This window comes from Malania oleifera, chromosome 2 (assembly GCF_029873635.1).
Source record: "Malania oleifera isolate guangnan ecotype guangnan chromosome 2, ASM2987363v1, whole genome shotgun sequence".
Lineage (NCBI taxonomy): Eukaryota > Viridiplantae > Streptophyta > Magnoliopsida > Santalales > Ximeniaceae > Malania > Malania oleifera.
In genome coordinates, this window is record NC_080418.1 from 79,548,370 (window position 1) to 79,573,239 (window position 24,870).

The 24,870-nt window shown below is 36.3% G+C and overlaps 1 protein-coding gene across 2 annotated transcripts in view; it reads left to right on the top strand.

Moving 5' to 3' along the window:
- The window catches only part of LOC131149314 (probable LRR receptor-like serine/threonine-protein kinase At1g07650), a 51,966-nt gene that overhangs the window by 25,552 nt on the left and 1,544 nt on the right, over window positions 1–24,870 (top strand). For both annotated transcript variants that reach the window (XM_058099661.1, XM_058099662.1), the window contains 4 exons: window positions 26–181; window positions 8,519–8,637; window positions 9,283–9,493; window positions 9,603–9,843. In XM_058099661.1, coding sequence (XP_057955644.1) covers window positions 26–181; window positions 8,519–8,637; window positions 9,283–9,493; window positions 9,603–9,843 — 727 coding nt within the window. The remainder of the gene's footprint in view (window positions 1–25; window positions 182–8,518; window positions 8,638–9,282; window positions 9,494–9,602; window positions 9,844–24,870) is intronic.

Consider the following 24,870-nt stretch of genomic DNA (forward strand, 5'->3'; position numbering starts at 1 on the left):
TTGATACTGTCTCTTTCTTGCACAGACTTTGAACCGCCTGCACCTGATGATGTAAAGAATGACCATGTGACAGTAATTGTGGCTGTGGTTGTGGTTGTAGTAGCATTATTACTTATGCTTCTACTTTTAGGAATCATGCAGCAGAAAGGATGTTTAGGACATAAGACATCCGAGGACAGCGGTATGTACAAAACTCTCCTCAAAATATATTTATATTTGTAGTACTTGAATGTCCTAATTTGTTTTCAACGTTCCACGTAAACATGTGTTGTTTCTAATTGATGTCAAAATATTGTGTGAATGGCCAAATGGTTTGGCCTTGAGTTCTGTATATCATATATAGACTTTATAAGAATGCTGTATATGGAAAGTAAATAAGGTCCAACATGATTCTAGCCCTATACATGTAAACTATAATCTGTCAAAAAATACATGCTAATTGTACAAAATAATGAATGGAGAAATAAGGAAATAATTGTGGGCTGAAATATGGAAAGAAATCTTTTGCTGTTTGCTGTTCCGTTGACAGCTTCCTCAAATTGATGCGGGTTGATCAACAAGCATCAATTTGCTACTTAGGAAGCAATGTCGATGATGAGTGAAAACCTTGGTGAAGATATCAACAATTTCTAATTCAGTGGAAATATGTAGAAGAGTAATAACACGAGCTTCAAAGGCTTCACGGATAGAGTGACAATCGACTTCATTATGCTTCGTGCGCTTTTGATAGACAAGATTGGCCGTGATCTGGATAGCACTCGTATTATCGGCATGTAGAGGTGTAGGATCGGTCTCAGAAAAATCTAGCTAAGCAAGAAAACGTCGAAGCCAAATAATTTCAGAACAAGCAAGAGACATCGCCCGGTATTTAGATTTCGTCGATGACTTAGAAACTCTGTCTTACTTCTTACTTTTCCAAGAGATCAATGCATCACCTAAGGACACACACCAACCAGTGATGGAGCGATGTGTATCCACACAACCAGCCCAACCAGCATCGCTATAAGTAGCAAGACAAGTAAAATTGTCTGCAGGGAAGAATAAACCACGGGCAGAAGTGCCCTGAACATAGTGTTTGATCCTACGGACAGAGGCCAAATGAAGATGATGAAGAGTCTGAAGAAACTGGCTGACTTGCTATACAACAAAAGAAATGTCCGGTCTAGTAATGGTGAGATAGACAAGACTACCCACCAACTTTTGGTGTAAACTGGGATCAGCAAGTAAGTCACCCTCCTCTTTGTGAAGCTTGACATTTAATTCCATGGGAGTATCAACAGAAGTACCTTCCTAAAGGCCAGTTGTAGCCACCAAGTCACTAGCATACTTATGTTAATTGAGTGAAATATCAGAGGAACTACGATGCACATCAAGACCAAGAAAATATGTGAGCGACCCAAGATCTTTCATATGAAAGGACTTTGAAAGATGAGTCTTGAGCTGAGCAAGTAAAGCAGAATCGAAACCAGTAATCACAATATCATCAACATAAACCAAAAGAACAATGATACCCATGTCTGATTTTTGAAGAAACAATGAAGTGTCATACTTGCTCTTCTTGAATGAAAATTGTAATAAAATCGTGCGGAATTTATCAAACCAAGCCCTCGGAGCTTGTTGGAGACAATAAAGAGAGTGACGAAGCTTACACACATGTGAAGTCAGAGAGAAAAACAAGCCCGAGGGTGGCTTCATATAAATACACTCTTTAAGATCCCCATGAAGAAAAACATTCTTGACATCCATTTGATGTAGTGGTCAATCACTGGAAGCAACGATAGCTAGAATCGTACAAACAATAGTCATCTTAGCCACAGGAATAGAGGTCTTTTCATAATTGACACCATATTCCTGATTATTCCCAAGTGCAACAAGGCGAGCTTTGTAACGATCCAAACTTCCACCAGATCAGACCTTGACTATGTAAACCCATTTGCAACCCAGAGGAACAATGGTGGGAGGACAATGATTGGCCTTTAGAGCGGCAATTTCTTCCTACATAGCTTGTCGCCAACAATCATGCTTGGCAGCGTGTGAGTAGGATGTGGGAATATCTAAATTGGACAATGCCGCAATAAGAGCTGAAATAGAATTGCCAAAATTGGAATAGGGAAACCCATACCTATTCAAGGGTATAGACACTAAAAGAAAGCAACGTACCAAAGGCTTTGGAGATGCTGCAACTGACTGAATCTGGAGCGTGGTAGGATCAGATATCAGATGAGCCACCGAAAGAGACCGTGGGCGGGAGCTTCGTGTATACACAATACCTGGTTTAAAATGAAAACTGACTTGATGAGGATCCGAGAACTGCTCCTCAAAGGAGGGGAGAATCACAGTAGAAAAGGGGGGTACATAAAAAAACACAGGAAAGAAATGTTTATTTTTAAAGAAAATAACATTCCTAGAAATGCGTGTACGATGTAATGTAGGATCATAGAAAACAAATCCCTTTTGACACGTTATATCATAAAAATGCACATCGAACAGATTGAGTAGATAATTAATGTCGCTCATGAGGAGGTAAATGAACAAATCATACACATTTAAAGGTACGGAGGTTATCATAACTAGGTTGCTTAGAAAATAAGCGAAAATAGGGAGACTCCATGAGTAGGACTTGAGAATGTAAACTATTAATTAAGTAGCAGTTTTCAGAGCCTCAACCCATAACATGGATGGAACAAAGGATTCTAGCAAGAGAGTACGTACCACATTTGTAACGCCCCAATCCGCCACATGGGTCTAGGGTGCTACTTTAGTGACGTCTGTGCACCTAATACCACATCATCATAAATAAATGCAGTGGAAACAATGAAACATTCTCCAAACATATATTACCAGAGTTCTAAATTTCCTTTATACATAAAGTTTCCAAACATCCATACTACAATCCATAATACAAAACAAAACCCATCTCAGTCTATACAACCATATTACATAGTCAGGGCTTCAAACCTAACGTATATACAGCAAAGTTCATGTTGACACTCACAAAAATCTAACTGGCTATAAACCTGCCCCGGAGTTCGCAAAACTCGAACTAGAGATGGTCCTAAAAAGATAATTTGTATATTGGGGTGAGACACCTCTCAGTAAAGAAGATTAAGTTAATATCAGTGTGTGGTCAACATGCATTTGGTGTTTATAGAAAACATTCATTCTTCATTTAACTGAAAATAGTTACTTTACATTGTACTCACTTTATACAGTTGAAAATACTCGTCTCATTTCCATAGTATAAACAGTTCGGTAAATAAGTAACATCATTTACATAAATCTACAGATTTGCGTAAAAGACATTTCCTGTGATTAACGTCATTTACTTCCCTCATGGCATGGGTTGTGCGGCCCGAAGGCTCGACTGAGCCTGGGGTGATCAACCTATACTAAGTCAAAACATACGTCTGCATCTAACTTCAACTACGCAGGCATCCGAAACTTGCTTGCAGGGTTCCAATTGCCCTACCACATCCTGAAAGTCCAGACTTCCAGGGAAGGTACCCCCTCTACTAAGGCTAATCGGTTGAAACCACCCTACACTTTCATCTAGAACAGTGTGGGCGCACATGTTCAAATACTGAATTTCTAGCAACAGTACCGTGCTCATAACATAACTAGTCCTCAGGGTTCATAAAGCATATCATGCAATTCAAGTAATAAAAACTGCATTTAAAACTCATTTCATATTAAGTCTGCCATTTAATAATTCTCGTTAAAACATAATCTCGGCCCTCGTGGCCGCCATATAAAACTCAGCTCGCAGCCGCTAAACATAATCTTGACCCTTGCGGTCGTCATATCAAGTCCTTGTGTTTTCACAAATAGTTCCAGTATTTCACAAACATTCCCACATTCGTTCTCAAAATAATACCTACATGCCATACACTTGCCACACAATTTCAATATTTGAACATAGCCCGCAAGCAACCAAGAAAACATAGTATATTCAGTTTAGAAGATAAAATCAAGCTTCTCACCGTTCGTTTTTACTCAAAATAGCATAACATATATCCTAGGTTTGAGAAAGGTTCTTTTTGAACAGTCGGTTTTCAAAGCATTAACTGAAAACATAAATATACTTGCCCCAAAAACATTTCAAATGGTTCAAATTCGTTAAAAAGCTGACTTAATTTAATCCCCTTACCTGTTTCTGAAAAAGAAACCGAAACGGTCGAAAAGACCCAAAATTCTAGCTTTTCGAACCGGTAGAAACATGAGATCCTATGAACCGGGAGAAGAGAGAGTGAACCAAGAGTATGAGGGAACTCGTAGGAGTTTTATAGTGAAGAAAAACCAAAACCCTAGCAAAGCTCAAAAGAAGGCTTTTGAAATTTTCTAAACAAAAATGAGCTCACTTCTATTTATAGGTGGGCAACCCAGCAGAAAACTGTCAACGGTTTCCCTGTATCCACAAAACCGTCACAGTTTTGTGGTTGACTCGCCCAGTTGACCCAAAACCGGCAACGGTTTTTCTTATGCTCTCTGAAACCGTCGACGGTTTTGGCCCTGCCAACTAACTTCTTTCCTTTTTCTTTTATTTTCCTTTGTTTCTCTCTTTTATATTTATTTTATTTTATGTTTCGGGTTCGGGTTCGGGTTTCTACAACATCTAGGAGATGACGAATTTTGTGTTCGGCTACTCCATTCTGTTGGGGAGTAACGGAACATGAACGTTGATGAATAATACCCTAAGAAGCCAAAAATGCCTGAAACACCGTTGACAAAAATTCACCACCAGAATCTATGCGTAATGTCTTAATAGAAGCAGAAAATTGATTGTCAACATACGCTAAAAACTTAGTGAAAGTACGAAAAACGTTAGATTTAGAGCAAAGAAAGTAGACCCAAGTAAATCTGCTATGATCATCAATGAAAGTCACATAGTACTTAAGTTTTTTATGTGAACTGACCGAGGAAGGTCCCCAAACATCACTATGGATAAGATCAAAACACTGAGAAGCTCTACTAGCATGCGAAGGGAAGGGAAGAGTTTTGCTTTTACCAAGTTTGCAAGAAACACACTCAAGAGATAAAGAAGAACGTTCTTTATTACCAAGTAAACTAGAGTTCAATAACATGAGATAAGATCTGAGTATTGGGATGACCTAAACGACAATGCCACACCATACTAAGATCTTTTCATCCAAAAAAAAAAAACACTCAAACCTGCACTTTGCTGGTGTAACAAAAATTATCTTTGTACACACAGCCGGTTTCAAGCTCGGATAAAGGAGTAGAATTGCGTCAGGTAGCTGATAGCTAGCATAAAACTCGTTAGATCTATATATAATGAATACTTATCAAATCCACTCAGGTCAAGGGAGTCAATATATAAGGGAGAGGGCTAAGAAGTTAGCACCAAGAAACTAAGATTAGTTTAGAACACTTGTGGGAAAAAACATGAAAATAGTGGAAACAATTTTTATGGGGAAAATTAATTTAATTTTCCTTCAATAGACAAAATGGGCAGGGGAGAAAACTAGAGAAATTGAAAAATCAGGATTTAAACTTTGGTGTACTAGAAAAAGAGAAACATAAAAACGGGGTAGGAATCATTGAAAACCAAAACTTAAAAGATAATGTAGTAGATGTTAAAGGAATAGGGGATATGATCATTAAAATCAAGATAGCTTTAGGCCTAGAGATAGTAAATGTCATTAGTGCGTATGCTTCCCCCAAATAGGCTTCACAAAAAATCTTACACGACAATTTTTGGGAAGATATGGATAGTATTTTTTAAGGGATACCAACGTTTAAAAAGACATTCATAGGATTTGATTTGAATAGACACATTGGAAAGGGTAATATAAGTTTCTAGAATGCATGGAGGACATGGATATGGGGATAAAATGAGGCTGGTGAAAAAATTTTGGATTTTGCCATGTCTTATGATTTGGTTATATTGAATACTTGTTTTATAAAAAGAGAATAACACTTAATAACTTTCAAGAGTGGGCAAAACAAAAGCCAAAAATATTTCTTCTTAATTAGGAAGGTGGATCATCAAACTTGCAAGAATTGAAATTTATTCCAAATGAAAGTTTGGCTAAATAAATAGAGTCCTAGTGTTATATATACATACTAAAAAATGGAGAGAAAGAGTAGCATAAATCAACAAAGAGGACTAGGTGGTAAAGCTTGAAGGGAGAAAATATTGTAAAATTCAAAGATAAAATGATCGAAGAGTATGATTGGACAATAGGGGGTAAGGTAGATGCGAATACTGTTTGCAATAAAATGGTTAACTCTATCACAAAGATAGAAAAATATATTTTAGGTGAGTCCAAAGGAAGATACTTGGGTATTAAAGAAAGTTGGTGGTGGGATCAAAAAGTCGAAAAAGCCACTAAGACAAAAAGGAATTGGTATAGATTATGGCAAAGTTGTAGAAATATAGAAAACTTTGAAAAGTATAAAGAGGCAAGAAAAAGTGCAAAAAGGACTATTGGTGAAGCTAAACATAGAACTTATGATATTTTATATAATAGATTAGATAAAAAAAAAGAGAAAGAGACATTTATAAACTTGCTAGAGTTAGAGAAAGAAAATGCAAAGCTTTAGGTAATGTAAACTATATAAAGGACAAGAATGATAATGTATTGACTAGAGAAGAAGAAAAAAAAAGAAAGTGGTGGAGATACTTTGATAAGTTGTTTAATGAAAACAAAAATGAAAGATTGAACTTGGAAGTGACAAATGAGAAAAAGTCTAAAAATAGGAGATTTATTCCCAAACTTAGAGTCCTTGAAGTTAAGATGACTTTAAAAAAATGAAATGTGGGAGGGAGATCTATAGGACCAAATAACATATCAATTGAAGGTTCGAAATGTATAGGGGATAAAGGAATTGTTTGGTTAATTAATCTATTCCACATTATTTTAAAAACCAAGAAAAAGTCTGAGGAATGGAGGAAAAGCACGTTAATACTTTTATACAAAAAAAATTGTAATAACTATCATGGAATTGAGATTATGAGTCATATGATAAAACTATGGACAAGGTAATTGAACAAAGAATAAGACTAGAACGAAGGTTAAGAGAATCAATTTGGTGCCTAGGAGATTGACAACAAAAGCTATTTATCTTTTTAGAAGAATAATGTAAAATTTAGGGAAAAGAAGAGGGACTTGCATATGGTTTTTATTGACCTAGAAAAAGCATATGATCTAGTACATAGGGAAGTTCTTTGGTGGGTCTCAGAAAAGAAAAGGGGTATGCAGTAGATATACTGAGGTCATTAAGGATATGTATAATAGAGTAATGGGTAGCGTTAGGATTGTAGGAGGGAATCTAGAGATTTTCCAGTCACAATAGATGTACATCAAGGTTCTACTTCGAGTTGTTATCCTTTTTACTTTATTGATTAATGAACTCACTAAGAATATCCAAAACAAGATCCCTTGGTGTATGTTTTTTGCAGATGATATTGTATTGATTGATGAAAGTAGGAGTGGAATCTAGGTTAGAACTTTGGAGAACTATCTTAGAGTCTAAAAGTTTTAGGATAAGTAGGAATATGACGGAGTATATGAAATGTAATTTCAATAACGTAAGGAGTAATGGTGTGAAGATTAAACTTGATAATCAAGAAACTAATAACACTTGTAGATTTTGATATCTTGGATCTACTATGCAAGCAGAATGGAGAATTGAAGAGGATGCAATACATAGAATTAAAGCAAGTTGGGTAAAATAGAGAAGTGCGTCAAGTGTGTTGTGTGATTGTAGAATACTCTTAAAATTAAAAGGAAAGTTCTATAAGATGGATATAAGGCCAGCTATGCTTTGTGGTTCACAATGTTGGTCAACTAAGAAACATGTACAAAAAGTAAAAGTTTTCGAAATGCAAATGTTAAGGTGGATGATTGGTGTAACATTAAAATATAAATTAAGGAACGCTGCATATACACAATAATCTAGGCCGGTTGAATACAAGATAAAGGGGGGCAGCTTAGATAGTATGAGCATTTGAAATGCAGGCCTAATAGCACACCTACGAGGAGTATGTGAGTTATTGTTTCTGACATGAAAAGGGGTAGGGACAAGCCTAAAGTAACTTGGAATGAGATAATGAGGAAGGATTTAATAGCTCTTAATCTAATCGAGGATAATGCTCTCAATCAGGTGAGCTGGTGGAAAAGGATTCATGTAGCCGACCCCACCTAGTGGGACTTAAGGCTTCTTGTTGTTGTTGTGTATATGTATTTGAGTGTGTGTAGTTTCCTTCATTGATGCATGCTGATTTTTTTCTGTTACCTTAAGTTTATAATTAATATTATGCTGCAACCTTGTAATTTCTTGAGTCATTATATATCTTTTCTGAGTTTCCAAGTTAGTTATTTCCCACTAAGTAGATAAAAGATAAAGCTCTGTTTAAGGAGCTGTGATTCAATCATAAAATATGCCAATCTGATTTCAATGAATTTTAAACGTATAAACCCAGTTGAAGGAAAAATACAAAAAAACAAGGGTATGCTATACTTTTATATGACATGTAATAAAACATGTTGGACAGATCTCAAGGGTCTAGATCTGCAAACAGGATCGTTTACTTTAAGACAGATTAAATCTGCGACCAGGAATTTTGACACAGCAAACAAGATTGGAGAGGGTGGTTTTGGCTCTGTTTATAAGGTAATTCTATTTTTTCTTAATTGTGTACTGTGATTATGGTTTTTTAACAAGTGAATGTTTTGGTACGGTAAAAGTCTAATGAATGAAATTGTCATTCTTGGGTGCAATCAGTTCTCAGCATGGTGGCTGCACATTTATTTTTCTCCCAGAGAAGAAAAAAATCTGCAATCACTTGCCCCCCATCTTCTTTTGTCAATCGAAATTTGAAACCCTTTTGAACTTGTTTTCTTTTTAATGATTTTATCCAATACCTTCAATAAAAAAGAAGTAGAGAAAGAAGGCAGGAGCATATCATGGTTGTATTGACAGCTTGCTAAATTTTAATAAGAAACCCTAAGTTAATACTCTAGTGAGGTCCAAGAAGTAATGTTTGCATGAGCTATGTTGATCACTAAAGAAAACCAAAAATTTTGCTCTTAAATAGAATTAATGATTGATTTCCTCCTTTATTGTCATAATAACTTCTGATCATTTTGAAATGGTGCTTTGTGAATCCAAAAGTAAAATTAAACTATCCAAGAAAATTTGGAATTTGAATTCTGCTACTTTAAGGGGCGAAACAATTTATAATTTGATGTCTAATTGCAGCTATGTTCTTTTTTTGTGGTTAAATTGAAATCAAACATGTCTCTGTGTTGAGCGTAGGGCCTACTATCAGATGGAACAGTAATTGCAGTGAAGCAGCTCTCCCCTAAATCTAAGCAAGGCAATCGTGAATTTGTGAATGAAATTGGCATGATATCTGCGTTGCAACATCAGAATCTTGTAAAATTGTATGGATGTTGCGCTGAGGGAAACCAGTTATTGCTGATTTATGAGTACATGGAAAACAATTGTCTGTCCCGTGCTCTTTTTGGTGAGCTTACTACTTCCAATGCCAAAATGATGTATTCAGTAATAACATCTAATTATACAGTTGTGATGGGCAAATAGTTTGATTGACTACATGGTTTCATTATTTATAGGACGCAATGGGACAGGAAAATTGAAACTGGACTGGCCTACCAGGCAGAAGATATGCCTAGGCATTGCGAGAGGGTTGGCCTATCTCCATGAAGAGTCAATATTGAAGATTGTGCACAGAGACATTAAGACAAGCAATGTGTTGCTCGATAAGGATCTAAATGCAAAAATATCTGATTTTGGACTGGCAAAGCTCTATGAAGATGAAAACACTCACATAAGCACTCGAATTGCTGGGACTATGTAAGTTCTCTGCTTAGAGCCTTCCATGCATATATTTTCTTTCTTGCAATATGTATTTGTAAACTGAAATTCACAAATGATGAATTTGAGTTTACAATACAATTTGTCTGCACAATCTATAACAAATTTCCTATGAGCATTCATCCGACATTGCATAGGTTCTTTAATGAAGATACTTCTATTTTCAAGTAGCTTGTAACATGAGTTTTTTGTAATGCTATTTGCGAGTTCATTTTCATGATTTCAAGAAGCAATGACAACGATCACACCCAGCAATTTTTCATGTTTATCATAGACAAGTGTAAATTAAAATTCTATTTTTCGTTTTTTCATCTGTAAGTTTTAGTTTTTAGGGATTCAAAATTGTTTCCTTATTCTATTGTCTTATTTTGTTTCAAAAGAGAAATGCATATAAAGGCTCCATCTTATAATGTTTGGGATGGCATGTATTATAAAAATTGAGAACCCTACTTATGTTCGTCTTATTTTCTTTTTCTTTATTTTTTTATTTATTAATTCCTATTTATTTTATTATTTTTATTATTTTTCTATTTCTTTCAAGCCAACCAGCTGTGCATCAATTTCTATCATAGCCCCATCCAAAATCCTGATCACTACCTATATCACTTGCTATCTTTGCCATCTAAATTGAAACCCTCTTCTCCACCACACTATCACCCGTAAGCCATAATGTAACCTTCTTTATGATCCACTAGTGAACCTAGTATTTCCACTGCAACATTCCAATCTCACATGTGAAAAAAAGCAGCTGTTCCCATCATATGTGATTTAGGAGAAAAAAAAAGGTTCTTGATTTTGTTCAGGTGCAGTGCTATTGTTAGTAACTAAGAAGTTGAAAACCTCTAGAATTAAAAAATCATCGCAATCAGCAGAAGTATTAGGAGATTGAGAAAATAAGTTTCAGCTGTGAGAGAAATATATACCCTATGTAGTTTGGGCGATGCCCATGCTAGGGCAGAGGTATAATCTTAGGCAGATCACTGTCAGTGTCATTGATTACATTACTCCATATGAGGAATTGATATTACATTGTGATATGTCTGTTATCAACATTGTGTCTAGGCTGGTCAGATGGCTGAGGAATGAGTTGAAGAAAGGTTTCATTGAATGTCCTTTGGGTCAGTGGAGGCCTATTGAAAGGACTTGGGTATGTATCCATTGAAAGGACAAAAAGAGATTCATAGATGTTTGTTCCTCATTGCGTCTAGGAACTCTTGTAACCCTACTCAACCTACTTTGGTAGCTGGTCAAAATGTCAACTAGCAACCCTCCACTTTAAACAGTATGTCTCAACCAAGTTAATCTAGTTGTCATTGTTATGCTAAGGGACCTATAGTGGTATAATGTGCTCAATGCACTCCAAGCCAGAAGATGAGGAACCATAAGACAATGGCAATAACTAGATTTATCAGCCTTTAGACCTACCTGAGCATAAGCGCAGCAATATCTTCCATACTCATGTTAAGTGTGGGGATGAAGTCCATGAACTTGTCAGAGGTGGTGGTGCTGAATTTTGAGTTGAAGTTAGCCATAAAGAGGTTGAATCTCAAGCCCCATCCTCAGCCATGTTCTTATAGTGTTGCTTGTGTAGATAAATTTCTTTTCCAGTTATCAAGAGCTGTAGAATATCCACTTGGATAGGGGAGTCTTCTGCCAAGATATTGAGTGATAACTTGACCATGGAGGTAGTAAGTGTCCTAATTGGTCGTCTCTTGATTTATGATGTTGATTGCCATAACTTTGGCAGGAGAACAATTATGTGCTCAAACATAAGTAATAGGAAAACAACTTTGTCAAACTTAAGCCTACTGAGAGCACCGTTGACCTACCTCCTCAATGTCAATCACAAAAAGCTGCCACATTTGGGCTTGTAGGAATTTTGAAAAAGAGGTAAGGAGTTAGGTTTTGTGATATCCTTGGCACAAAGTTTTTTTTTGAATTGGAGGAGACTTAACTTTTTGCAATTGTCAAATTGTTGAGTGATTTTCATGATATGAACCCTAACGAGATGCTAAAGGAGCTGCCTCCTATGAGAGACATCTAGAACACTATTTGTCTCTATGTCTGATCCCATTTTATATGTTAAACCATAAGGAGCATGCTGAAATGAATATATAGGTGAAGAGATTATTTAAAAGTGGATAAATAGAGTCTATCCTTGTAATTATGTGTCGTGCAAGCTCTTTTTAATTCTAAGAAAGATGGCACCTAGAGAACGTGCATGGAGAGTAGTCATCAAATCAATTTGAAATACATGTTTTCCATTCATAGATTAGAGAATATGATATATCAGTTGGCACATTTTAGATACTATTTGAAGCTTGATCTGTGTTGTGGTTACCGTCGTAGTAGGATCCAACCTGGGATGAGTGGAAGACCACCTTCAGACCCAAGATGGCTTTATGAGTGGCTAATCATGCCTTTTGCATTGTTTAATACCCCTAAAACATTTATTAAGGACATAATAGAGCTACTTCAACCTTTCATATTGTCTACTTTGATAACATATGTAGCCATTTGGGCCATGTTTGTAAGGTTTTTGTTACTCTTAGGTCTAGTGAGATGCACCTAAAGAAATTCTTTTCTAGACACGTGGGATTTCCTACTGTATGTTGTGTTTGATCTAGGCATTTTCACTATCTTAGAAGGTAAAATCTATTTTGGATTAAGGGCTAGCCACTTTAATATACGCGATCCATTATTAATTCTGTCACCATTATGGCTCTCTTAGTAAAGAGGACTTCACAGTGTTGTTGGAGCTTTCAAGGATATAAAGTTCAAAATATTTGTGGTACCAATTCTCTCAAGTCTTTGAGGCTGCTTGTGATGCAATTGAAATAGGTATTGGTGGAGTGTAAAAATAGGAAGTTGACACGCCAACACAGTAGCCTGCTTCCTTTTGAAATTAAATCACACTATTGTGAAGTATATCCTGTATGATAGAGTTCTATGTCGTAGTGCTAGTCCTTAGGTTGTTGGGGTATTATCTGCTATCTGGAATTTGTCATATATTCTGATTTCATTATACTTAGTATCTTTGATCCCAAAGAATCTTAGGGCTAGGAATGCTAATAGGTTGAATTCCTCCACAAGTATTCTTTTATAATTAAACATTGTGCCAGGACTATGTCTCTCTAGGCTTAATGCACTTAACCTGTTACAGTGCAGAACACCCTATAAGGCCCTCAATCTTGATACGTGCTCCATGTGCCATGAGGCCGCTGAAATGTATACACATCTATTTCTTCATTGTCGTGTGACGAAATATTAGAGTGCTTTTTTCTCTTGTTCTGGAAAAGCTTTGATGGATCACATGTCATGGGGACTTCCTGCAAGTGAGATAATGGGGTTTCGGAAAATCTAGAAAGGGAGCTTTATGGAGATTGCTGTTTTTGCTACCTCATGGACCCTTTGGATCAAGAGGAATTCTAGAATCTTTAAGGAGCACAAAAACTCCCCTCTTTGTGTTTATAGCCTCTTTCTGAGCTCATTCATATTTCATTGCTCAACCTGCAAAGAGATTGGAGGGCAACTGTCTTATAATTGTTTGTAACTTTTCTTTCGTCTCTTTGGAGGGCACCTTTCTCTCCTCTCATTGTACTTTATTTTTCTAGTAATATACTTTTACTTGTCTAAAGAAAAAGAACATTGTGGGAGTACTGAGGAACAAGTTCACCTATGATTTTACTTATACTATAGCACTCTTACATTATGACAGTTCATTTAGTGGGCTTTGAGCATATAAAGGATGAAAACACTTCCTACCCTAACTTTGGTATCATTTCTAGAGAGGTGTGAGATGATAACCATAATGGGTATGTTGATTTTGTGATTATCCATAATGGGTATGTTGATTTTGTGATTAGGGATGGTTACATGTTTAGAGAGTCTTAGCTCTTACGCCCTCAAGCTTCCTTTGGCTTTGGGAACTATATACTAGATGCCTTGGTGGTCATTTCTATTGAGATATAACCATTCTTCTACTCTTCTAGTGGAGCATTGTTTATGATTGGCCCTTATTAAAGAAATGATACACAAGTTTTTTCCCAATGTTTGACCTACCAACTTGCCAAAACTAGGAAGCAAAAGATTAGCCTATATTCTCCACTTCCACTTGTTCAGAATTCCACAGGCCTGGAAGATGGATCCGAATAGGGTCAAGACGTGGGAGGTAGAATTGGTTCGCAGGCCCACGTGGAATATTGTAGAAATCCTGAGTATCTTGGAGTGATTTAGGGGTATTTATGTAGAGGATTGCATATTATTGAGAGAGATTATTTTAGGAGATTGTTTCCATATTTAGAATACCCGATTGTATTATAAATATTGTGTATTGGCTTGTACAAAATTATTCAAGAAATGAAGAAATTATTCATTGTGATTTCATGGTATCAAAGCTAGGAGATTAAACCTCGCTATCAATGGCGGAAACCGTCAGCCAAAGTAGAGGTTCGATGACCACTGAATCTCATGAGGTCCTCCAACAGAGTTCCACGAGGTTCGAGAACTCCTCCAACATTCTACATAGCCTTTTGCACAGTTAGTTGCTTAGACCAACCGCACCGAACCCCATGGATTCCTGTTCGTCACCGGCGTCATCGCTGCATGTGGCCATCTCCGCCTTGATCGGTGCCTCCGCCAAAGCATTGCCAAGGCCCTCGTCATCTTCTAGCAGAAGCAGGTCGACGAGCAGTCCAAGAAGGATATCAAGGACATCTTGGTCTGCTATGACCGGACCCTCCTCGTTGCCGATCCTTGGTGGTGCGAGCCCAAGAAGTTTGGTGGTCGTAGTGCTTGTGCCAAGTTCCAGAAGTCCTACCGCTACAAGGCGGTGGAACCCATCCTCCTGCTCGGCCACCACCGCTTCAACAACATCGACATGCGCATCCGTGTCAAGGGCAAAGGCCACACCTTTTAGATCTACGCCATCCGCCTTCTACATTCACAAGCGCAGTGTCGACCAGATCCTCCGCCTCCTCATTAACATCCGACGCAAGCTTCCTTCCGACAACGCTGATCGTCGCTCCACGTTGCATGGCCGAGAGGAGGAAGAGGAAGAAGAAGAAGAAGAAGAAGAAGAAGAAAGACTGAAGCGGGACTTTGACATTTTTGGTTGCGACAGAGAGATTGGGATTGATGAGAAAATGTTGAGGCAGTTGGCAGACGAGGCCTCGTTTAGTTATGACAGAGTTTCGTCTTCCACAAATATTTCTTTGGGTTCTTTAGCCCAAAAAGGTAATTTTTTGCAAGCCTTGAATATAACCTCTAGATCCAAAACTCCTTGGATTATTGATTCTGGTGTTTCTGACCACATAACCGATGCCTATCATCTTTTCTCATCATATTCACCCTGTGTTGGAAATTTGAAAGTTAAAATTGCAGATGGATCACTCTCGTCTATCACAAGAAAAGGGAATATCTGACTCTCCGACTCCATCACACTAGAGTCCATTCTTCATGTTCCTAATTTATCCTGCAACTTACTATCCATTAGCCAGTTAACTAAGAATTCCAATTGTTCTATTAAATTTCTTCCCTCTCATTGAATTTTTCAAGACTTATCATCGGGGAAGACGATTGGCAGTGCTAAAGAGTGTGAGGGACTCTACTACTTTGAGGAGGCTAATGTGAGTGAACAATGTCAAACTGCTATTTGTGATTTTGCATCTGTTTTTAGGAATAGTGAGATTTTGTTATGACATTCTAGGATGAGTCATCCAAATTTTCAATACTTGAGACGTTTATTTCCTTCCATTTGTTCAAATAATATGTCTCCTAATTTTCAGTGTGAGATTAGTGAAATTGCAAAACACCATCGTAATTCCTTTCCAAAATCTACATACAAACCATCCATACCTTTTACTATGATTCACAGTGATTTATGGGGGCCCTCACGCTCTCTTAATCACACTCACACAAAATGGCTCGTTACTTTTATTGATGTTTACACTTGTATTTGTTGGGTTTACCTGTTGAAAAAAAAAAACTGAAGTCCATTCTATTTTTATCAATTTCCACTCCATGATTCAAACACAATTTCAAATTCATATTCAAATCTTACGTGCTGATAATGATACAGAATATTTCAATACTAATTTGGGAAATTATCTTCAAGAAAATGGAATTTTTCATCAAAGTTCTTATGTGGATACTCAACAAAATGGGGGTTGTCGAATGCAAAAATAGGTATATTTTTTAAGTAGCTTGGGCATTGATGTTCACTACAAACATGAAAAAATATTATTGGGGCGATGCCATTTTAACAACTACATATCTAATTAATAGAATGTCTAGTCGGGTTCTTTCTTTTGTCACTCCTCTCCAAAAATTCCAAGAGTGTTTTCCCAACTCCTAGCTTAACTCCAATCTCTCCCTAAAAATTTTTGGGTGTTCTACATTTGTACATGTTCAAGCTCACAATAGGGATAAATTGGAATCTCGTGCCATTAAGTGCGTTTTTATTGGTTACTCTCCTACTCAGAAAGGCTACAAATGTTATAATCCTGTCACAAAAAAATTGTTTGTTAGCCTTGATGTCACGTTCTTTGAAACCACTCCTTACTTCCCAAAGCCCTCTCTTCAGAAGGAGAATTGGAGTGAAAATCGGTTCTTTGATTTCTCTATTGATGAATCTGTGTCACGTATCTTTGTTGATGAATCTGTGCCATATACTGAGTCTGCCATTGCATCATTTCCTAACCTGTCATTTCGAAGATTGACTTGTGATCAGGTTATCATCAACTAAGAGTTCGGGAATCAAACATCCCAAAGATGGCATTCCGTACACAATATGGTCATTATGAGTTTCTTGTGTTACCATTTGGGGTTAGCAATACACCTACCATCTTTATGGATATGATGAATTAAGTTTTTCAACCATACCTAGATCAATGTATTATAGTTTCTATCGATGATATTTTGATATATTCAAAGACTCAAGAAGAACATGAACAACACTTGTGATTGGCTAGGCAGGAGAAATGCGAGTTCTGGACAATGAGTGTGAAATTTATGGGTCATGTCATAGCCAAGGATGGGTTAATTCTAAAGTTGAGGCAGTACTGAGTCAGGAGAGCCCTAAAAATGTGACCGAAATACGTAGTTTAATGGGTTTGGCAGGGTATTATGGTTTGTGCAGAATTTGTACAAAATAACTATGTCGTTGACTGAGCTGACAAGGAAAGGAAATAAATTTGTGTGGAGTAAAGAATGTGAAAGAGTATTTCAACAATCAAAGCATCGATTAATAGCAACCCCAAAACTAGCTCTTCCAAACAATGAGGATCGCTATGTAGTATATATAAATGCTTCCTTGAATGGACTGGGTTGTGTGTTGATGCAAAAGGAAAAGGTGGTTGCATATGGATCACGACAATTAAAGCCACATGAGCACAATTATCCAACACATGGCTTGGAATTGGCTGCTATTGTGTTTGCACTAAAATTATGGCATTCATACTTGTTTGAAAACAAATTTGAAGTTTATTAAGACCATAAAAGCCTTAAATATCTCTTTACTCAAAAAGAATTGAACTTAAGGTGAAGGCGATGGGTGGAGTATTTGGAAGATTATGACTTTGAACTCCATTATCATCCAGGTAAGGCAAATGTTGTGGCAGATGCACTAAGCAGGAAGTCCCAACATACATTGGCAAACTTGAAAAATTCAAAGGTGGAAGATGTTGGAGACAATAGATTTTTTTAACTTGCAGACGACCCTTCGAGGAGATAAGGTTTTTATATGTAACTTAAGGGCACAACCAACTCCGTTCGAGCAAATTATCAAAGGACAAAAGCAAGACCCTCAATTTCAGAAAATATTGAGAGGTATAGAAGAGGGTGCACACTCTTAAGGATGGACAAAATCTTCTGATGGAGGACTTTGTTATTTGGGTAGGCTCTGTGTTCCACAAAATTTGAAAAAGTAAGTCTTGCAGGAAGCACATTGTTCTAGATACATAATCCATCCCAGTAGCACTAAAATGTATAGAGATCTCAAAAGGCAATTTTGGTGGATAGGTATGAAGGACATGAGAGAATTTGTGACAAATGTCTAACTTGTCAACAAGTGAAGGCTCATAATCAAAAACCTGCAGGTTTATTACAACCATTTATAGTAGCACAATGGAAGTGGGATGAGTTAAGAATGGATTTTGTTTCAGGGTTGCCAAAGACTACCTTTGGTCATGATACCATGTGGGTTATTATGGATAGGTTGACAAAATCGACTCACTTTTTACCCATCAAGACTTCAGATTCACTCAAAAGGCTAAGTCAATTGTATATAAAAGAAATTGTACGACTACTTGGGATTCCGTTATCCATCATCTCAGATAGAGATCCTAGATTTACCATTCAATTTTGGCAAAGTTTCCAAAACGCTATGGGCACAATTAAAATTCAGCACTGCCTATCATCCCGAAGTAGATGACCAATCCAAAATAGTAATTCAAATTTTAGAGGATTTGTTAAGGGCTTGCATTCTAGACTTCAAAGGGAGTTGGAGTGAGCATCTACCCTTAGTAGAATTTGCCTACAACAACAATTTCCAATCAAGTATAAATATGACACTAATGAAGCTCTATATGGGAGACCTTGTAGATCACCAGTGTGTTGGGCAAAGATGGGGGAAAGTCAAATGTTTGGTCCAGATTTAATTCAAAAAACTACTGAGAAAATTAAGAAAGTACGAAATCATCTCCTCAGCCCAAAGTTGACAAAAGAGTTGTGCTGATAAAAGAAGATGACTGCTAGAATTTGAAGTCTGAGATTTGTTACTCCTAAAGGTGTCACCTCGAAAGGGGATTATTAGATTTGGAAAGAAAGAGAAACTACAGCCTCGTTATGTTGGTCCATTTCAAATTGTCATATGAGTTGGAAAAGCAACATATAAATTGAGGTTGCCATATGAATTAACTCATATTCATGAGGTTTTCCATGTCTCGATGCTTCGAAAGTATTCATGTTATTGAATGTTCCAATATTTCGTTGAAGGAGGATGTCAGTTATGAAGAAAATCCTATCCAGATTCTTGAAAAGAGTGAAAGAGTTAAGGAAAAAAGTTATTCCTTTGGTCAAGGTACTATGGCAACACCATGGCATCGAAGAAGCAACTTGAGAATTAGAAATCGACATGGCTGAAAGATATCTTCATTTGTTTACAACCTAGATCGGATGAAATTTCAAGGACGAAATTCCTTAAGGGGGAGAGAGTTGTGATAATCATACCCTTTAGGCCACGGTAAATTTAAACTACTTTGATAAATTAGCGTGACTTGCTTTGTTTTTCAATAAATAAGTTCATACTAGCCATGCTATTCATTTATTTGAGTTGTGTTAACTAATATTGGAAATTCCTTTTGACTTATAAGTGGTAGTGGGGGCTTAAATGAAAACAAATTATGAGGGTCAAGCTAAAACATAAATAGAATAAGAGTTGGGGCAAAGAGGGCAAAAAAAAAAAAAAAGATGGGGCATGCTGAAACCAGGTGTGACACCTGGCAGCACTACAAACCAGCAGCCGTCACCTGGCAGTTCTGAAAAACCAGCAGCAGACACCTAGTTCACAACTGTCAGCACTGCAGGACCCTGTTGCCACCGCCTGATGTCTTGACTTTTCTAACTTGCAGAACAACCTGAACATGGAAAATTATACCCCAAAACTCTTGCTTAAAACCCTGGTCCTAGAGAGAGAGGGAGAGATAACTCTGCAGAAAATCAGGGAAATTGAGAGAAAATCAAGAGAAAATACAGGAAATTCATAGGGGAACTTGGACTAAGTTGAAGAAGCTGAAAATCAAGGTAGTGTTCTTAATTTTCATTTATCACCTAGGCATTTTGGGTATTTAAGGGAGTCAAGGGTAGAAATTTGTATAAAAGTTGAACCCTAGTAAGGAAGATTTAAGTTTATTTTCTCTAATTACTTGATATGTATGCATAATACATATATGTTTCTTTGGTTATCATAGTTGCATATCTTGTTTAGTTGGGAAATTTTCATGTGATAGATATTCCTCTTATAAGGATGATGGTTTTACTTGCTATGGCAACGCTTGCGTATGCATATGTTGAATTTTCGTTGCATAAAATAGATGGCACCATGTGTTGTTGTGGCTATGATATTGTGGAATTTGAGCAAGTAGGTATTGTGTCTCCATTGGGTGTAAGGCCTTAAACCTCTGAAGGGTATTTCCATGTTAAACAGTGGTTGGCCAAGCTGAATTTGGCACTTGTTAGTATTTTTGCATTAAGCGGTTTGGCCAAGCTGGAATTTGGCACTTGTTAGTATGTCCGTGTTAAGCAGCTTGGCCAAGGTGGAATTTGGCACTTGTTTGAGATAAAATGTGTACTTTGTTGGGACAACACTACTATGTTGGAAAAAAAGAAGTGTAAATGTCTGCTATTTGAATGTTTTGTACTAGTCACTTTAGATTAACAGATTGCTTTAAATAAAGATTGTGTTCATGCACCTTATGATCATGCATACATGTAAGAAATCATGTGTTATCCTTATTTGAATAAAGGGGAGTTATTAATGCCTACTAAGCTTGTGGTTGCTCACCCTATTCCTTAATGATTTTAGGTTCAAACTAAAGGAGAGCTCCATTTGTTAGGTTCTCCAAGATACTACCTTTTTGACATGTATTATAGGTTAGCAGGAAGACAATAATAATACTAAGTGTGTGTTCAGTTTTGGGCTGTTATGTATGTAGACTAGGGAGTGAGAAAAATGTCGTATGAAAAGTACAACCCAATATAAAAGCTTGTTACTAAATGAAAAACATTTTTAGTTGCTTATGGAATATATATGTGTGTGTGTGTGTATATGTGTTTTTTGTTTTTAACAAATGTTCACTCTTAATTGGCTTTTAACTTGGTTCCAAATGATGATTTGTAAAACAAATTCTTGCCTAGGACTAGTGACCCCATTGGATTTTAGATGGAGTCACGGGCGGTCATGTGCCAAAAAGCTAGGGACATGACAATAGACGGTATATATCTTTGAATAATATTAATGTAAAAGTTTAGGAAAAAGAAGAGGGATTTGCACATGGTTTTTATTGACTTAGGGAGAGCGTATGATAGGGTACCTGGGGATGTTCTATGGTGGGTTTTAGAGAAAAGGGTAATAACTAGCCTTTGGACTATAGGTAGAGATTCTAGGGAGTTTCCACTGACAATAGGTGTGCGTCAAGAATTTACTTTGAGTGCGTACCTTTTTGCACTAGTGACGGATTCCATAGTATATTTTGTTTGTAATAATATTTTCTTGATTGATGAAACTAGGGGTGGCATAGAATCTAAATTTGAATTATGGAGAGAAGTTTTAGAATCTAGCTTTTTTAGGATACGTAGAAATAAGCCATATATATGAAATTTAATTTTAGTAGGAGGAATATTTGGAGAAAAGATTAAACTTGATGGTCAAGAAATTAATAGCACTAGTAGATTTCAATATCTTGGATCTATTATTCAAGCTAAAGGATAAATAGAAGATGTAATACATAGAGTTAAAGGAGGTTGGGTAAAATAGAGAAATGCTTCGGGCATGTTGTGTGATGGTAGAATACCCTTAAAATTAAAAAGGAAGTTCTACAGAACGACTATAAGACAACTATATTATATGGATCAAAATGTTGGGCAACTAAAAAACATATCCAAAAAGTAAAAGTTTATAAAATGAGAATGCTAAGGTGGTGGATGAGTGGTATAACATTGGAGATGAATTAAGTAATGGACATATTCGCAACAAGTTAGGTGTAGCTCTCGTATAAGATAAGATAAAAGAATGGTAGCTCAAATGGTTTGGACATCTGCAACTTAGACCAAATAGTGCACCAGTGAGAAGAAGTCAGCTAGTTACTTCAAGGGGTAGTAGAAGGGGTTGGTGTAGATGCAAAATAACTTGGAATGAGATAGTGAATAAGGATTTAGTGACCCTATATGTGTCGGTGGAAGTTGATTATTGTCATGTTAATTGATGGAAAATGATTCATGTAGCTGACACTCAGTGGGACTTAAGGCTTGGTTTTGGTTGTTTGTTGTATTTTGTTGCTTCATATCTACATAGAACACTGGACTTGAAATTGTCAAAAATGCTATCTTCCCCTTTGCTTTGTTAGCCTTGAAGTGAGCATAATCAGGTAGCAGGCCAAGGATAATCCTTTTTCCAATCCTTTATGAATTGATACGCATTGCCCTTCTAAGTAGAACATTTAGGTCAAACTGCCAAGGCTTGGCCAATAATAGATGACACATGTCCATGTCCATGATATCACATAGAACCTCATCCATATACATGTCCATAGAAAAGGGAACTCATCACTCTTGTTTACCTTAATTTTTTTCGTTACCTTAATCCAGCCAACCTATGTGGTGCTGGGTGCTTCTCAGTTCTTAGCAGGTGACTACAACTTTTGACAATATTTCTCAATGCAATGTTCTCATTGCCACTACTATGACATCATAGATATTTTGCTTGATTTTCTATCAAGGTCGAATGATCAAATGATGTTGTCCATTGGGGGTCCTCCATCTCCTCCAGTTGGGGCTCCATTGGCATTGATCTCAAAACCACCAAGTAATAGGCTTCTCCTTCCTCATTCCCCAAATCAACTTGATTATTATACAATTCTGATTTTTCATCATCATCATAGAATCATCCTCTAGATCTATTTGTTCACGATCAAAAACATTGATCTGCCTTTTATCTCTTCCCTTACCTATATTTGAACTCTTGCCAGATTGATGCTCGTACTCTTGACAATGGAGTACTAAAGAGGGACCATCTCACCGAAAGGATTCCCCAATGTTTCTTTCCATCCATGGGGCCCTAAGCTTGTTATTTTTCTTTATTTGGTACATCTCAACATTTTAAGGTTATCCGTGCACGTACTATCACAACTATAGCTCATCCCAAATCAAATTTTATGACCATTTAAAGTTGGGCCTAAGGTTCTACTTATAGGAAGGCTTCTTCTAATCATGTTGAACTAAGAACATTGCTGTGCTAGTTCAATAACATCTGATATGGATATGAAGTTTATTAGCTATTTTTGAAAGATCTCGTAAAAATTATTTGACAGATAGCTAAAGGCGTCAACTGCTTTTTGTCCTCGTACTGATGGCCAAACTGAGGTGGTTAATTATAATTTGAGTGAATTATGTGCAGTGTCAGATAAAGTTGGAACCTTAGATTGTTTTAATGTCCATTTTGAAGAGTTTGCATATGATAATTTAGTGAAGTAATCTATTAGAAAAAGCCTTTCAAAATTGACAAATAGTTTTTCCCCTCTATAGCCAATCCCAGCATATTCATGAACTTCGTGCTAATGTTAGGTGAAAGATTAATATATACATGGAACAACATAAGCTAGTTGATGACACTAAATGTAGGCATCTAAAGTTTAATTAGGATGACTATGTGATGGTACATTCAAGTTTTAATCATTATCCTCGAGCATTTTTTAAGAAATTGCTTGCTCACATGGTTTGTCTTCTTTGTATTATCCGTTGTCTTGGCCTTTATTCTGTGTTGAAATACCATCCAATATGAGTATTAGTCCTATTTCCATCGTTGAAGACTTAACACCTCACAAGGCAGCTTTAAGTTCCCCTTTGTGCATGTTGATGTCTCTACTGATAGGGCGTCCCCTCCATCAAATGCAGCTCTTGTTCTTTCATCTTGTGTTAATGTCTATAGATCGTGTCAAGAGTATTTTAGAGGATGAGGATGTTGTATCTGCACGTGGTGATTGCAGATGATATGCAATGAAGTAGATCACTTTTCTAGAGTAGTGCATTCATTCTTCCATGCTATAGGCAAGTTTTTACCCATTCAAGAAATGATAGGAATTACATTTGGCAACATTTTCATGTTTCCCATAGGCAGGGGCGTAATTTAGGAATCTCTTTGTTATATTTATTATGTAATTTCAATTTTTGGAAATCTGATATTCCTTCCTAGTTTTGTTTCTTTATTTAGTGTTTATAACATAAACCTATAGAAAGGCTCATGTAAAGTTTAGAATGACTTGCACTATTGAAACTTGAAAGTTGATAAATTTCTCTTTATTTTCTTTATTTTTTACTATGTTTTAAAAGCCATTTGGTCCTGCATTGTGAAATCATTTACTTCTTTTTTTTGTCTTTCTTTTTTTCCCCTAATATCCTGAAGTAGTGATTTTGAACTTTAAGGGCTGTTTGTTATAATTTTGTTTTTGTTGTGGTATATTGGAGAACATGTGGCCACAATGTATTTGTCTGCGTTGCTAGCTTTCAATTTCTTCCATCAATTACCTAGCAACAACTGAAAATCATATTTTCTTATATTTACTTGGTTTGGTGGCATGTTGCCACGACATTTTAATATCCAAAATTTACTTTCGTGGATTGAAGTAGTGCATGCACAAATATTTAAATGATGAAAAAAAATGGAAAAAAAAAAATTGCTATGTAAATTTTAAAAAAATGAATAGGATATTTTAAATATCCTCAAATTTTCTATTATAAACATATATCCAAAAAATATTTTCACAATTTTTTTTAACCTTCATATACTATATTATTGTTATTGTAATATTAAAGATCATGTAAAAATATAATTATTAAGAAAAATAATGATTCTGTAATTTTTATTTTTATTATAGCATCTTTTAATTTGTATTCTTTTGCATGTTCATTTACGTAATCATATTTAATTACTTTAATGCTGCATTTGGAAGCATGGATTTGGAGCCTTGGATTGGGATAAAATTCAATAAAATTTTAAATCACATCTTTTTCAAATCCACACAAATTCAAATCAGGTTTCTCCCAAACATAGGGTAAGTTTTACATTTGTTTCTAGTGTTTGATTTATTAAGTTGATACTGGTATTATTAATTTGCTAAGTACTTCATGGTAAAAATTTTTTTGGTGATTGAATGATGGCATGACAGTTAATTGTTGTCTGATTCAAAGAAAAAAAAGTCATATGCATTTGGTCATGTTTTAAAGTTGTTTCAG